The sequence below is a fragment of the Salvelinus namaycush genome, chromosome 28 (genome assembly GCF_016432855.1).
Source record: "Salvelinus namaycush isolate Seneca chromosome 28, SaNama_1.0, whole genome shotgun sequence".
Lineage (NCBI taxonomy): Eukaryota > Metazoa > Chordata > Actinopteri > Salmoniformes > Salmonidae > Salvelinus > Salvelinus namaycush.
The window spans coordinates 39,208,350-39,225,925 of NC_052334.1; the positions used below are offsets into that span (position 1 = coordinate 39,208,350).

Sequence of the window (17,576 nt, forward strand, 5' to 3'; positions counted from 1 at the left end):
CTTGACTGTGCCTTTAAACGGCTTGGAAATTCAGAAAATGTCATGGCTTTAGAAGCTTCTGATGGGGTAATTGACATCATTTGAGTCAATTGGAGATGTACCTGGTGGATGTATTTCAAGGCCTACCTTCAAACTCAGTGCCTCTTTGCTTGACATCATGGAAAAATCAAAAGAAATCAGCCAAGACCTTGGGAGCAATTTCCATACGCCTGAAGGTACCACGTTCATCTGTACAAACAATAGTATGCAAGTATAAACACCAAGGGACCATGCAGCCGTCATACCGCTCAGGAAGGAGATGCGTTCTGTCTCCTAGAGATTAACGTACTTTGGTGCGAAAAGAGCAAATCAATCCCAGAACAACAGCAAAGGACCTTGTGAAGATGCTGGAGGAAACGGGTAAAGAAGTATCTATATCCACAGTAAAACGAGTCCTATATCGACATAACCTGAAAGGCCGCTCAGCAAGGAAGAAGCCACTGCTCCAAAATCGCCATTAAAAAAAGCCAGACTACGGTTTGCAACTGCACATGGGGACAAAGATTGTACTTTTGGAGAAATGTCCTCTGGTCTGATGAAACAAAAATAGAACTGTTTGGCCATAATGAGCATCGTTATGTTTGGAGGAAAAAGGGGGAGGCTTGCAAGCCAAAGAACACCATCCCAACCGTGAAGCATGTGGGTGGCAGCATCATGTTGTGGGGGTGCTTTGCTGCAGGAGGGTCTGGTGCACTTCACAAAATAGATGGCATCATGAGGCAGGAAAATGATGTGGCTATATTGAAGCAACATCTCAAGACATCAGTCAGGAAGTTAAAGCTTGGTCGCAAATGGGTCTTCCAAATGGACAATGACCCCAAGCATACTTCCAAAGATGTGACAAAATGGCTTAAGGACAACAAAGTCAAGGTATTGGAGTGGCCATCACAAAGCTTTGACCTCAATCCTATAGAAAAGTTGTGGGCAGAACTGAAAAAGCGTGTGCGAACAAGGAGGCCTACAAACCTGACTCAGTTACACCAGCTCTGTCAAGAGGAATGGGCCAAAATTCACCCAACTTATTGTGGAAGGCTACCCAAAACGTTTGACCCAAGTTAAACAATTTAAAGGCAATGCTACCAAATACTCATTGAGTGATGAAAGAAATAAAAGCTGAAATCATTCTCTTTACTATTATTGACATTTCACATTCTTAAAATAAAGTGGTGATCCTAACTGACCTTAGATGGGGAATATTTACTAGGATTAAATGTCAGAATTTGTGCATCTAAGGTGTATGTTCACCTTAGGTTTAACCGGTACCTACATACATGGCGTACCCATGGGTTGTCACAGCGCTATAGGTATTGGTGCACGGCCTATAACCCCTACGCAAGCTGACGTGGGGAGACTGAGTGGCAGCGCTGCCTTTGGTACCTAGACCGTCGAATGGTGGGACATGCCTCAAACACACGCGGACACAGCAATGTACCCCTCCCCCCTGTTTTCCTCGGCGTGCCATAGTTGCGCTTACTCAGAGCACGGCAATGCCAGGGCTAAATTAATTTGAGTTCCCCCTTGTGTATAGGGTGAGTCACCGTGTGGTCTGAGGAGCACTGCTCGACCGCTCGTTCTCATCATCCCTCTGTCTCTGTGCGAGTGTTTTTGGGGAAAACTAAACCGATGGTAGTAAACAGAACAGCACATGGCCTTAGTCACTTGCTGACGTCAAACGAAAGCAGAAATATTCAAATATCCTGAAGCCTAAAGAGTGTAGCCAGCTATTTTTTTTTATGACCACCACCGCAGTTTTCCCAGTCAGTAGATATTCATTGTTTTGCCAATGCTATTCTTTTCATAGAGAAAGGGTGGATATGTTAGTCTCTGTTAGCTTAGCAGCTAAACAGAAGAGGGGCAAGCTGGGTTGCCTTCTGTGACGCGAGGGCCTAGAAAAAGGGGGCCTACTTTCTCCTAGGTCTGACGAGCTATCCCACTCCTGTCTAAACAATCGGTCTGCATTCAGACATCCCCGCTGTTTCTTTGCTGTTCTGAGGTGCAGAATAATATAAACAGACCTTCGCTGTTCTCAGGTTACTGTAATGATTATTAGCTGAGGGGAATTTTCTTCCTCACCTTTGAGTGATTTGCCAGATTCTTCCCCGCAGGATACATACTCTTCTGCGTCTCAAATGGCAACCCATTCCCTTTATAGTGCACTACTTTTGACCAGAGCCCATCAGGCTCTAGTTAAAAGTAGTGCACTGTAGAGGGAATAGGGTGCCACTTGTGACGTAGAGTGCGCTGAGCTCCCAAGACAATGGTTCTGCTTTCCAAGTCCACATATTGAGCTCTTGGCATGACACAGCTGCCGCTGAAGATTTATCTTTATAATCCTTACATCTCCTCAATCTTCTCTTTCCTTATCTCCCCCCCCCCCCCATTTTTTCCCTTTCCACATTTTCATATCCTTCCCCAGTTTCCACTTCTGTCCCTTTTTTGTCCTCTGCCACTCCTTCCCCTCCCCTTTCCATCCCTTCTTTCTGCCACTTCCCTCATGCACGCTCTCCCTTCATCTGTCTCGTTACATCTTTCTCTCAGCCATTTTCTTCCTCGTACACTCCAGCCCCAATACCAAGTAATTAGATTGTCTTGGTCCCTTGCTGCAGTGCAGCATGTCAATTTCACCGAAATAACTTGTCCTGCGAAGACGACCGTGTTATAATTCCCTTTGCATGGAATGTGCACGCTGAGGTGTGCGCTCTAGAGTATGTGTGTTTGCACACACAGATGTTTGCTGATGTCATCAGCACTGCACCTTCGAAGCCTGGCATCCCATCACTCACGGAGGCGACTGCAGGTCAGGAGGAGGGGAGTGATGGTCCATCAAATTCAGTTTAGCCCCCTTGCAGCCTGGGATGGGCTGCAGAAACCCTCACCCTCATTCCTTCCTCTGACCTCCAAATGGAGTCACTTCACTCCCTTGTTCCTTTACTCACCCCATTTTTGTCTCCCTTCCACACCCCTGAAGATCCCCAATGGGTTGTGTGTAGAGTAAGGGATTGTGGGTGTCTTTCTAGGCTGAGGTAAGCCTAGCCCCCACCTGCTTGAGGCTGCCTGCTGAGTTTATGAAATGGGACACCCTGTTGGACGTAGGCTGTTGAGCAACTGGTCTGGAAAACAGGTCAAACTGGAAAGGGTTCTTTTTTTAAGGAGCAGTTGGCCGCCTATAGATCCTCTGGCTGTGTGTTGCCTAAGCATGCTTTGGCTTTGCATAAAATTAAATGACTAGGTTAGATTCCATCCAACATTAGTTGACAGATTGTTAGTCCATTGTGCCGTCTTCAGATTCAATAATGGTCTTCTGTGCCGCCAACTTAATTCTAGGATGTTTGAGGTCTGTTTTTTATTATTCTTCATTCAAATAAGCCTCATCTCGTCCCCTCCCCCACTAGAATGTGCTGTCTGGCGTGACTGTCCCTAACTTTACTGTAGTCTACCACGGCTGTTGTGGGTTTAAAAATAATTGTTAGGCCTCAGTCGCCGCGGCTGCAACGGAACCTGTTGGCACGGTAACAGCTGTTTGAACCCCCTCTCCCAGTCTTAATTTGCAGGTTCTTACTGGGGATTTGACGCAAAATGACTCCAATTGAGCGTCTCAAATGACTTCCCAGTGTTTTGTTGATAAATCGGTGCTTTAAAAAAAGCAATCGCTGTGGGCTCTTATTAACCCGTTTAGAAAGTGGAAGGTGTTTATTTACTCCCCATTTCCTCAGATTATTTTGTCACTTTCGTGTTAGTCAGTTTATGTATATTTTTGGTAGGATTTTTTATTATCCCCCATTTTTGGAAGTCATTGAAGAATTTAGACCGCTGCCACCAAATGTAAGATTACATATGAAAAAATGAAACACTTAGCGTTGCTGGTGGTTAGGGTCTGTTTTGATTTTCCTAACCTATTTGTGGAGATGACACCTCCCCCCCCCTCCCTGTAACAACAATGACTTTACACTAAGCGACAGCGTCGTGAAAAATAGTCTAAAATGTTTTATTTATTTTTTATAAACGTGTCACAATTGATCTGCCTCAATAGAAAACCGCTCCCGTTCAGCATAAATCATTCTGTGGGCTGGAGGGAAAGGCTCTGAGTGAGCCTGAGTGAAATAATGCAAAATAGAGTGCCAGTGTCGTATCTAGTTAATTTCTGTGTGCAGAGCTGATTTTACCTCAGCGATCGCCGCTGCTAGGGACATTAGAGGCCACTGTGGACACATTCTTTTGGCAGGTGGGCAAGAAGCCTGCAGCAATACCCACCCCTGTGTCATTGGGTGAGCGCTGTGACAAGTAGGCGTCCTTTTACCCAGAGTGACAAGGGAGACAGGAAATGCGTTAGGAAACAACGCATCCTTCTGGTGTCCCGTCAGCCATAATGATCAGTCAAGGTCCCACTGCCATTTCGGCTCCATTGTCTTCTCTACAACCAGCAGGTCTTCACAACCCAGCAGGGGCTAGTGGGATTGTACCATTACGCTCACCCCCATTTTTGAATCTTGGGTATTTTTTTTGTTCATGAAATGCATAATGTCTATTAGCTGTAGTATTAGGGTCTGACGGCGTCCTTTTCACTTAGAAGTTTACTTGAGTGTTAGCCACAGTGTGTGAAAAGGTAATTTCATCAGAGGGAAAGAACTGAGAAGGGAGCGTGTTGTAGGCGGTCTAGTGCACTGACCCTGGGCCGGGTCCCTCCACAGAAAGTAATTAAGCGGGGCCCCGTGGGAAACATGTCATTAGACATGGCCACACACCACACTAATGGAACTGGAGATGGGCTGGTAGGGACTCATTTGAATTGTTCGTTTTTTTTTATAATACATTTTTAAAAATGTTACATTTTTCTGATGAGGATGGAGATGATTGAGGATTTCTGTACTCTACCTAAAGCCTATGATCTGTCACAGCCCAAACATGATTTAAGTCTGGTTGGAGTGGATTAGTGTTTGTTGATCAGAGAAGGACTGATGAAAAGAGGGGGAGTCAAAAGATGTTGTGATGAATGTGGATCCAGATCTGTGTGTGTATTTTCCCTGTGGTGTAGACTAGTGAGAATGAAGTGTAAAACAAGCAGGTTCTTCATGAGGGATCAAACATCAGTAATAGACCTGTGGCGGGTGGATTAAACATGACGCAGGAGTCACTCCGCATCCCAACCACCACAGCGACTGCTGTCGGGAAGGCGATCAGCAAGCACACTCATTCACTTACCCTTGGCCTACACACATACTCGTGAGCAAACGCACAAACACACACACCCACTTGGCCTTCTTACATGCTCCATTCACACCCAGCCTGTCTGTAACAATCTACATACAGAAATCATACCTGTGCTTGTACAGTGTAATATTCCATTGACTGTCAGTGTTTTTGTCTTCTGGTAAGTTTGAAATCCATTCAGGGGCATCCCAGATAGGATTGTTATTTGTTCTGATCCTGTTTAGCTCTGCAAGCACAGTCTGTGAATTTAGTATAACCCCAATTAAAGGAACTGACTAAAATTATTTGAATATCTGACTTGCTGACGGAGATTGGGCTGTATCGTCTGCACAGTGTATGCTCTGCTCTGTGACTCAACGCGCGTGCGCTCAGCCTCGTCTGAGGGTTTGTGATTGACTTATGCTGATTAACTCGACGCTCTGATGAACAGTTATTGAGATTTTTCTGCCTCTTTGCATATTAGTCCATGAACTTTGCCTTCGGCGCCAATCCTCCATTTTCCTCCCCCCACCCACCCCTTTGCAACTCAGCCCATTTCCTCTGCTGCAACCCCAAATAAACCCCCCAAACAAATGTATCAAAGGCAAGCTGATTAGGTGCTAAATGTGTGCTTTGATGTGAAAATTTCACAAGTCAAGTATCTGGTCACATTTTCCCGCTTGCTTCTCCAGCCATCCTCCTGACTGAGGGTACAATCTGATTCTGGGAATTCATCTCGGACCACCAACTGCTATCCCAGTACAATTACCCATCCCATCCTAGTCCCCTTTGCCCAGTGTTGTGTTCATTTAAAGCACGTGGTAGCAAAACATTCTACAACAAAGCAAAGTTGTTGGACAAGTTCAGATAGTACCTCACTGCTTTTGGAACGTTTTCTATTTTTGTGCCCTACTGAACATGACCCAGGTAGAGCAAAGGGGGTTAATTTGTTAGCCCTGGTGGCACCAGTCCCGTGTGAGACATGCCCTGGGTCTGGGTTGGAGAACGAGAACCCTCCAGATGTGCCCAGGCACTGTTACTTGACGAAGGTTAATTAGTAATGGGCAGGGGCAGCGCCGTGCTCCAATCACTTGTTCTCCCCCTCTCCTGTCTGTCTGATGGGGGACGTGGGCATGGAGCATAGCAAAGGTGAAAATCTGATCAATTGAATGATACGCCGGCTAGTATTAATGGTTCAGCCACCGATTAATTAATGATAAACCCCAAATGTCACCTGGGAGACGGCATGTATAGTAAGAGTATTGATTTATTCTAGTGAGGGATTTGGGGGGGGAGAAGAGACAGAAATGCAAAGGGAGGTCGATGTGATCCAGCACAGGGAAGAAAGGTCTGAGTTGCAGACGTTGACAGAACAGCAGGGAGGAGTGGACTGTGTTGGGGTTGAGTAGAGGTGAAAGTATACAGCCCTGTCTGTGGTGTGCTGCCATATATGCGCAGCAAATTGTGTTTTGTGTAACTGCAAGACCTCTGCTTGGTAGGGCTCCTATGTACAAGGAGTGTTAGTAGGAGAGGGGGGGGATATCCTCTGTGGTTTGAAGGTCACTTCTGCTCTGAGTTTGCCAGTCATGCTGCTGAGAGACATGTCTACAGTGCATGGGGAGAGGTTGCAGTCATGTTCTGCAATGTAAATGTGTTCCAACAGACCATACTCATCTCCCCTGGTAAAAGGAACCGGGCAATATGGATATGTGGCACAATAACCCAGGGTGTCTGAGTTCTTGGTGGGAAACATGTCGCAACTCTGTGCAGTGCCTTAGATAGGCATTCTTGTTTCACTCATCTCACTGTATGAAAATGGTCGCTAATTTACACAATTGGCCTAAGATAATTATTTGTTCTCATCCCTGCTCCCCCCCCCCCCAATACACTCAGTGAGGCACATCGCCACTAACAAGTAAAAAATAATTTTAAACTTCCTTATCCAGAGCTGCGGTTGAGGCAAGCAAATATTTTTACATTGTATACGTCCTTAAATTGGTAACCCGCCTGCTCCCTGCTTTGGGGCCCAGGGGAGCCAGACAACTTCAGAGCGAAGAGCGGGGCGTAGGCAAGGAGTTTCTCTCCGCGCCCCCGGTCAGCCCCCTCCGCCTGCCGAGTGCTGATAAGGGGGGTAAACAAAGCCCCTTTTAATGTCACTAAGCCCCCGTCCTGGGAGGGCCTCGAAGTGGGGGCCCAGGCAGAGGGGAGGGTGGTGGCTGTGAGTGTTGAATCGCATGGGGCTGGAGGAAACAAATGAAAGTCAGGGAGAGAAACTGGTGACGAAAGGTCCCAGTGTCTCTAATCTCCTAATGCCTTAAATTAGGAAGGGGAATTGGCTGCTCTGAGAACGGCCTCCGCAGAGAGCCAGCGGAGTTCTTGTTGAGTTTGCAAAATAAATAGATCGCTTATGCATGCATTTCATTCAACGGATACAAAAAAAAGATGAGGTGGCGGGATGGAGGTTCATAGCCTGAATTTGCAATTTGTACAGTCACTGCTGGAAATCAAATCAGTTTCTCTCCAGTGATTGACAGAATTGATGGATGCTGATTTATATGGTTGGTTAGTCAGTCTGGCTGTTGGAGTTGCTCATATTTAACATGTGTTTTAACTAGATGGACGTTGTCTCGTTATAGTACCGCCCTGTGGCCATAGCTACCAGTTGTCAGCCATGTTTGATTGTTGAAAGGGATGACGTGACACCTGCATACATACTGACTTGTTTAGCCAAACGTTCCTTGCATGCCACCAAACCTTCTCCAGATTTTAAGTGCCCCTTTCTGACAATTCAAGGGGACAGGGGGATGAAGCTGGTAGCGTGACCTTTGGCCAACATGACCCCCCCTCCCCCACACATGCTCACTCGCGTCTTTTTGGTTTAGAATGGTCGGATTTCCTGGCACAGCCTCTGACTCATTTTAGAACACAACAGCTTTATTTTAGAAAGGAAGGGCGGTTAGTGACTTCCTGGCAGGTCTTGGAACTGTAACCACCTCTCTGATAGGTCACACACACTTAGCTTTCTGTATTTTATACATTCCAGTGGCTTATGAGGGTGGTTACCTCAGGTGGTAGAGCATGGCACTTGCAATGCCAGGGTAGTGGGTTCGATTCCCACGGGGGACCAATATAAAGTTGTATGCATTCATTATTGTAAGACGCTCTGGATAAGTCTGCTAAATGACGACATTTTTAAGTGTTACCACCTGAGGAAAAATGTAGAATCTTTGCTGCAGCATAGACTTTATTCCACGGTGAGTAAAATGAGGGTTGTTTACAACGCCATATGGGGACAGTTCTTCCACATGTGGACTTTTGCTTTCAAGTCCCCGGTTTGTCGAATCACTGCTTTTTCATCTATGCTGTCGAATTATGTGATGAGTATCGTTTGTGGCCCTGCGTTAGCTGCCATTTTATGAGCAGCGCTGAATTTTCCTGGAGTGGAGGGCGAGTTAACAGCTCGGCCAGACGCCTGCTCCCTCCTTTCTCGGTAACAACGGTCGCCATCACCAAACATGGCTGCTGCCCACGCGTCAGTCTCCATTACCAGGGGGATACTGAAAGACTCACCCCCCCCCATTCCTCTTAAGAATAGATCTGTACCCTCTACCTCCTCCACAACCATATGTCCTTGAACCACTTATCACCACCCATATCATGCATGTCAAATGGTTGTCTTTTTAAAGCCATTAGAAAAACTGGCTCAACTTTGGGAGGGACAGTGGGACCTACCCTGCCCCTTGTGGCAGTAATTCCTGTCTTGTCCCAGTATTCAAAGTGAGCAATTCCCCCACTTTCCAGCGAGCCCCTGCTCTGTCATGTACAATCAGCATCAACATATTCATAGCAAGGCAGAATTCACTTCTATCTTGAGAGCAGTTGCAGAGAGATCCATGGTAAAAGGATATTTCCCTATCAGTATAGGACCTCCTTTCATAACCGACTCCTCAGATGGGGATTAGAGCTGCTAGTGTGGGTTTCTCTGGCTATGTCTTCAAATAAACATATAGCAGAGTAATTGGCCAGTAATTTATAGTATACCACGCAAGCATTTGTCACTGGCTGGGGTTTGATAAACACTGAGCTTGTCTGACCTTAAATATCCATGGCCATGCTGACAGACGGTGTGAATTATCATGCAGTGTGCACTGTCAAAGACATTAGCTCTAGCTATTTTCTTATCTTATGACAGAGTAAGCTTGGGCGCACTAGCTAGCTTTAACGGTTATGCTTCACCCAGGGAGCTTGCTCCTGTCGCCTCTGTCTGAGCGTGTGCTTCTGATGCTAGACTGATGGCGGAAGGCCGTTGGTGGCCGGCCGTGGATAGAGGCTGTGCCTGGGAGCCAGTCCTCTTGTCGCCTCCTGCTTCTCGCCTGATGCAGACCGACAGTTCACTCCTCCGCTGCCTAAGGTGGCAGGGGGATCGGAACACAGCCAGAGTTTATCGCTATATTCTCTACTGGGTGACTAGAGGGGGCAGGAGGACAGGTGCCCCCCCCCCCATGCCCTGCCGTCACCACCCACACCAGTCTAGTGACTAGAGTTTGCCAAACAGACGTTGGCCTAGCCTGCCTGATTGTCTACGCCAGCTCCACAGTAACGTAATCCACAGGGAAGCAAAGGGTCTGGAAAGGTTAGGCCTTTGTTAGTAGGCAACTCCTAGAATGACTACAACATGTCTCTCAGATATATGCACAATGCTGACCTTGTGGACTTAATTAGATTTTTGAGGAATTAGTAAGCATGGATTTCATACCTAATAAAATTGTGCCAACCATAACTTAGTGCTGTGCCATATGACCATTGAACAGGTCTAGGAATTTTGTATGATAAATGCCCCTCTGACTAGAGTTATGGATCTCATACCCGTCACGTTCTCAGCTTAGCACTGCATGTGGTAAACATGCCCAGTTTGTTTACCTTTTCAACTGTCCTCCCTTCTCTACCCCATTCTTCTGTTTTTATTTAGGCAAAAAATTGTTGTGGATTATTTTGACATTGTTCCTTTATCCTAGTGGAAACCAGTTTCAAGTGGAGAGGATTACGTCTGTAAATACGTTCCCTTTGGTACAAAGCCGCAAAGCCACTCACGAGTGAAAGGGCCTCGATAAGAAAATTGTCGAGCAGAGCCTTCACCTCCTCACTCCCCCCCCCCCCCATAATTCCCTGAAAGTAGTTTCATTTCTATTTTCCCCTCCAAAGAATTCATTTTCAGCCTGCCCAGTGTGGTTCCGTAATATTTGCAAGGCAGCAGGGCGCACCATCGGGAACGTGAGTCTCGTACCTGTGCTCTTGAATTTAGGAAAAAGAAGGGTACCCTTAAGGTCACACTGGATACTTGTTGTCTGGAATCTGCTGTCGGGGTAGCAATGAACCGATATCACATGTTGAGCGCTATGGAAGAGCAAAGCAACAGAGGTTGACTGACTCATATTAAATGAGGGTTTGAACAGTTCTATGTCTGCGTTTCGAACTAGAAGTAGACAACCCTCGGCCCTAAACCCCAAGCCCTTGAATGACGTTTTACATTGTCACATCGTTGCCCAAGCGAGGGAGAGTGATGGGACAGGCGACGTGGAAATGTGGATTCTGAGCTTAAAAACAAGCAACCAAAAGTTATTGATGTACCTAGTAAGCTAAAGTTTTCTAGCTAGCACGCCTGTCAGGTAGCTAGATAGTTTGATGATTTATTCCAATACGTTTCAGAATTGCAACAAAAAAATATGAACCTAGCAATGTTGTGTAGGCGCCTCACTACGAGACTAAGCCAATTTGCCAATGCTAAAATCTGTGTAGATCTTATTTTTTTGTTTAGGAAGCTAGCTTCATACTTTTCTGACATGCTGAAAATGCAGCCCTGTTGATTACATTTGGCACTTCATGGTTACGAGTTTGACATGTCACTACAGTTTGCATTGAATTGTGGGTCATATCTTCCCCGCAAGTGACAAGTTGTTCACTCGCTCCTAGAGCTAAATTGAGGGCTTAAGGGGGCAAAGTTGGTGAATTGGACCTCCACTTAACAGATGCAGTTTTATTGCCATCTTTTCGATGGGGAGTCCCCCAAGGGAAAGTGAATAGCGCAAGGGCTGAAGGTGAAAAACTTTTTTGGTCTGCATCCTATGAGACCTAAGTATCACATGATTTCAGATAAGTAGGCTGTCACATGACACACGATTCATAGTGCGCAAGTGATTATCTACACTGCAGTCTAAATGTGAAATACTCTTTGTACCTGTAACGTTTTTCTTCCCCCTCTGCAGTATAACTTTGTGGGCAGGATCCTGGGGCCTCGCGGACTCACCGCCAAGCAGCTGGAAGCAGAAACTGGATGCAAAATCATGGTGCGAGGAAAGAGCTCCATGAGAGACAGAAAGAAGGTGAGCTCATTGGTTTATTTGCTCCCCCCCCCTTGCCCTTTTGTCTACTTAACTCGGATTTGAGACTCACTTCCAACCGGCTTGACGTAAAACAGCCATTTTGATTGGTTAGATTTGGTGGTTAGCCATGCCCCCCCCCCCCCCCCAAGCGTAAAATATACTTGACTCTAGGTTATGGAAAGGCTTCTCAGTGGAAAGTGCCCTCTAAAGTGACAAGGGCCCTGGCAAAGTGTTGGGTCTATTTTGGGCTTGGCCACGGTGTAGTTCGGAACTGTTTGGATTTCTGAAAGGGCGCCAACGTCACGTGTCCTCTTCTCAAAAACCAGGGTTACCCAACTGATTTTATTTACCCCCACCCTCCCACAAGTTCTGACAAACAAAATCATGTTTTTAATTTGTTGGACAGAAGACTGTAAAAACACCAGCAAATCGGCGCCATTGTGAAAATCTGTTCCAAACTATTCCCACGCATAAGAGGTGATCGTATACAAATCTAAGCAAGGTTTAAAATGATTTTAGTCAAATCTGTTTTGTGTTTCTTGCTGTCAATTTGTATTCTACAAATTATTTGTAGTTCCTGCCTCCTGATCATCCACTCGAGATAATTTGGCCCTCGGCTGAATATAGTTGATCTGCCGTAAGTCCTGGGTATATGGCGGCAACCCAACAAGAGGAAGGGTCAAACACAACGTTGGACTGATCTATCACTGTTACTACTTAGTTTTGATGTAACCACTGTGGAATTCTTCACTTTTCATCAGTGGCTTGACTTAGCTGCCTCCTTATAGATGTAGTCTGAGACATTTCTGAGAGATTTTGAAAGCAAATGCCAACCATTTCTACGACACCTTTCAAAACATTGACAATGCGACAGCACATTATTTTGTAGCCAGATGTGTTCTTTTGGGTGGTTCGGTTCCTTTCCCCCCCTCTTCATCTGCCGCCTCAGTGTAGTTAATTTGTTAGGCAGCAGTGCTACATTACATGCATTTGCATAAGTAAGGCGGGATAAGTGTACTTTATCCCCTCCACGAAGGACCCCCGCCTGCCTGGAGGCTCTGCTGCTTCGCTAGAAGAGGGGCAGCAGCAGAAAGCAACAATGGGAGAATGCACAAGGATTCCCACCGGAGCCTCACTCCTAGAAGCTCCAGTTTACAGCTCTAGGGGTGGATAACTTGTATCTATAACACCACCCTCATTCTTGGCTTGTTTTCCATTTATTATAATCTCCTTTGGCGTCTGTTCATTATCACAGCGCTGGCTAGGTTTTTTGTGTGCTAATTCTGATCCTTTTTCAGAATTCGATTGTGCATTAGAGGTTTTACACACATGCCAACGCACACCTCATTTAGATGACTGCTCCTCGCAGCTCATCTGATTACTTTTATAATCTTAAGGTTTGATGAGCCGTGGTAGCTTATCTCCCTTCATTTGTCTTTCTATGGCCCTGAGACCTGTCTGGTGCTCGCTGCAATTACAGGCCGAAAAATGGACCAGCAGTTTTAACTGCCTCTAATAAATATTTTTCTGGAAACGACAAGGGTGATGCTTTTAAGAATGTAATATAAAATAAAGGAGTAACAAAATATTAATATAGCTTATGCCTCGTAAGTTTTGATTTTATTTCTGTCCCAGAAATTGACAATTTCAGAGGGGAAAATTGCCTGGGGCTCACCCAGGGGTGAGAATGGGGTAGTAAGTATGGGAGGCAGAGAAGGCAACACTTCCCCTTGGTGTAACTATGAATGTGTTTTCAATCAACTTACTTGAAAATAAGTGTTTACATTAATTAAACCCCCTCCCTCTTGTCACCCCTAGCACTGCCACTAACAGTACCACATGGGAGAGCATTCCTCCCTCATAACCAAGAACACCTTCCCTCTGTCAGCCAGCTATAGTTTCCCCTCCCTGAACTGCCCTGTGTTCTCCCAAACGTCCCTGGAAACAGAGGCAGCAGGGGATAATGCAGTCTGTTTATTCAGGAGCCATTACCTCTGCCGTTTTTCAGCTCTCAATAATTCAGTTTGCAGCTCCCTCCAGGGGCAGGCCCAGCCCGCCAGTGGCTGGAGCAATGGGGAGGAGGCAAGTATGTGACAGAGCTAGGTGGTGGGGGGATGAGTTAATGTGAGAGAAATTGAGCCATGGCTGCAGGGGACTGGAGCCCCAGGGATGCCACTGGGGCTGGGCTGTGAGGTGGCAGGTAGTCGCTGGGGCTTATTCAAGAAACTCCGGTTCTGGTGGATGCCCATGCACGTAGGTCAACATCTATTTAAAGTTGTTCAAATGACAACTACTACAAGACCACATAAATACCACTGAAGTCAATTAGACGTGTGCACCAACTAGCCAAAATTCTGAGCTCCATGCATATTGACTTCCGCTTTGTTCGGTCCACCCCCACAGGCCTCTGATGTTAGAAACTGTACATATTTGGTAATTGTGCACTTGATAGCCCAAACCTTTTAAAAAGGCAATGCAAAGTTTATCGCCCATTCACAATGAGGCACCTCTCGTAGTGTGAACAGTCAGCCGTCTTAAGTCACCACCCTGTCCCACCCCCCCCCCACCTCACCATGTCTCTGAGCCTTGATGTGGCAGTGCAGACGGGAGACAGAGGATAATAACCTGTCCCTCAGGCGACGCTCTGTCCTCTGATCAAACAAGGCCTAAATCACGGGGGACCTCTGCAAACACAGGGGAAAAAGATCTTACGTGCTGGAGTCATCAACCACTGGAGACGATGTGTTCACGCTACTATGATCACAACCCAACTCCTGAAGAACTGTGCCTTTTTTGAAGGTGGTTGTGGAAACACCAACTTCGTGTAGTTAAAAAAAAAAAAATTCAGGGCTTAGTTTGTAGTTGCCTCTAACCATGTCTTCAGATGCGGCTCACTGCAATGGCCTTTCTGTAGGAGGTGTTGCAATTCTCAGCAGAATGCGCAATTGAGTTCCAAGTTGGGAAAAACGTCAGTGATATGCCCAGAATTTCAAAGGCAGTATTTCAACGCCTGGGTTGAAATCTGATTGCATGCTTGTATTGTTGTTCAGACTTTGAGGTGACTTTCCTAGATACATCTTGATTCAACCAATGCTTGCTCATGCTTTATGAAGCTTGTATGAGAGCTTTTAGACTACAGTTCCTTCTAGTGCTTTAAGAACTGTGAAGAAATGTCGTCTTGGAATAGATGGAGGAGGATTTCAGAAGCGCTTGGACATGGCAAAAGCAGTTGGGACTGATACTTTATAAGCGCTTCAACTTAGTTCCCCTTTTGACTGCTATTTAAGAGGGCTCCTTAAACCTGTTTGGGCGTATGAACCGCTAGCGGGACACCTACGACAACATCAAGTGAAATTGCAGAACGCGAAATTCAAAATACAAATGTCGTAATAATACATAATTTAAAAGCTTCAATTGTTAATCCAACCGCGTTGTCAGATTTCAAAAAGGCTTTACGGCGAAAGCATACCACGCGATTATCTGAGAACAGCGCCCCACATCAAAATACCTTTTCAACCAGCACAGGCGTCACAATCACAAATAGCGATGAAAGAAATCACTGACCTATTTGAAGATCTTCCTCTGTTTGCAATCCCAAGGGTCCCAGCTACACAATGAATGGACGTTTTGTTTGAAGTCCTTTATATCCCAAAAAGTCTGTTTAGTTGGCGCCAATGATCTCGGTAATCCACTCGTTCAACATGCATACAAACAAATCCAAAAAGTTACCGGTAAAGTTCATCCAAACAAGTCAAACGATGTTTCTAATTAATCCTCAGGTACTCCATCTAAATAAATGATGATATTTAAGGAGAATAGTATATTCAATAGGGAAAATAACTAATGAAGAGCGCCCACCTCATTCATGTGCCAACAAGACTACTTTTCTAATGAGACACCTTGTAGTTTATCCAACTACTTGCTCATTTTTCCATTAACAAGCCTGAAACCCTTTCTAAGGACTGGCATCTAGGGCCAGCCACAGGAACTGCAATCTGGGTCCTACCTATTTGTATATCCCATAGGCTAGCACTGAAATGGCCTGTGATCTCAACAAACAAACAAATCCATCCAGAATTTTTTCCTTGGGTTTTCGCCTGCCATATCAGTTATACTCACATTATTTTAACAGTTTTAGAAACTTCAGTTTTTTTCTATCCAATACTACCAATTATATGTGTATCCTAGCTTCTGGGCCTGAGTAACAGGCAGTTTACTTTGGGCACGTCAGTCATCAGAAATTCCGAACAATAACCAGTGTGCCGAAGAAGTTAAACTTAAGTATAGCTGGGTTGTTCCACCAATTTGGTGCCTTTTGAGAAGTCTGACTTGGTCAAATTTGATTTCACCTACTTTTTAACATGCTGTCATAAAGAGCACATGTTCAAATTAATAAACATGTGTTCCCATTGCAAGAGAATAAAAAATAAAGACTTAAGGTGCCAAATAAAGTTGCATGTATAAATAACAGTATTGATGATTTCTTAAGTCAGCCATAAATCCCCTTGTGACAAGGGAATTGAAGCTTGTGTGCAAGCTTCACAATTTATTTATTGTTAAATGTCCAATGCAGATGTTATCTTAATCGTTTCTGGGTAACAATTTAAGTACCATAATATGATTTTGTTTTCAACTAAAATGGTTAATAGAAACAAGTGGCTTCTTAGCAAAGAGCAATTTCTCAAGCAAGAATTTTGCTGGTACTGTCTGGGAGTGGTCTGAGAGGGGAAAACTAGCGATTTATTGGCAGATTTGGACCGCGTTCTTATTCGTCTAACTAATTTATGTCTGCAGGCAGGCCAGAACTCCATCGCAACAAAACGGGCAGAAATTTCAGGCGGCCTTTTCAAACAGCTTACACTAAAAGGGCATTATCATTTTCACCGTATTATTCCAACATCATAGTGTGGACGTGTATAAAACACGACACTTGATCCAGACAAACTCAGCTGCTGCTCTGTTTAATCGTTGGGCATCTTGAGTTCAATATAATTCAATAAGTCAACATTTTTCAGAGACTGCCATGCATGAATGCATCGATTTATACAATCAATTTGACTTTGGTATAAGCAATCGAAGTGTATAACATAATGGTAATCATGTATTTGAAGGGTAAATCTCTGATAAACTGGGCAAATCAAGACCGCCTAGGCTTATTCACTATACAGCTGAATGCATATTCAATAGGAGTGTGCATGCATTGAGTTACTGAGCTTGTTTTGGTAGATTCTGTGGGGCTACAGTTTCCCTTCCATATGGGATGTATTTTATTGTACTGATCAACATTGATCAGTACAGGTGCGTGCTTGTATTGTAAAAGTGTGCGCTGTCTCTTTAACCAGTAAGGATGTCATTCACAAGCAACGTTTGCTGAGGCAAGAGAAATTTGGGAGACGTGAGTCTGATTTTTAAATGAATACAGTTTTGGTGACAATCGGAAAATGTTGTGTTTCTAACAAAGTTCTAGGGTAGTGAATTGAATCAAGCTTCAGCTGTAAGCGAGCAAGGGAAGATGGCGTACAAATCTGGAAGCTAACGGTATCTTGTGTTGTAAAGTGTTCTCGCCTGTATGGATATTTTGTTTAGCGAGCAGATACTACATGCCATGTCGCATTATTAGTGTTAACACTTGCAGCATGAATGGGGAGTCAACATGATGCAGGCTAAGTGAAGCAGGCACGGTGCACTCATGCTATAAAGGGAGACATCGGCTGGGCCGACTTGATCCTTGAGACACAAATTCTAGTACTGAGCAGTTTTTCATGCTCGAGTATCAGAATAAGTAAAGAAGTATACAGCGCAACACTAAATGATGGTGAAACTTGACGAAACCGATTTAATCGGTCGACCTTTATTTATTTTTTAATTTTTTAATTGGGGACGGTTTCAAGTTTTCATAACAATTGGAAATCGGTATTTTTGGACACCGATTTGGATGTTATTTTTTTTACACCGTTATTTAACTAGACA

The 17,576-nt window shown here is 44.9% G+C and overlaps 1 protein-coding gene across 6 annotated transcripts in view; it reads left to right on the plus strand.

Moving 5' to 3' along the window:
- The window catches only part of LOC120023568 (protein quaking-A-like), a 94,443-nt gene that overhangs the window by 29,976 nt on the left and 46,891 nt on the right, over nt 1–17,576 (plus strand). For all 6 annotated transcript variants that reach the window (XM_038967601.1, XM_038967604.1, XM_038967602.1 and 3 more), the window contains exon 3: nt 11,490–11,606. In XM_038967601.1, coding sequence (XP_038823529.1) covers nt 11,490–11,606 — 117 coding nt within the window. The remainder of the gene's footprint in view (nt 1–11,489; nt 11,607–17,576) is intronic.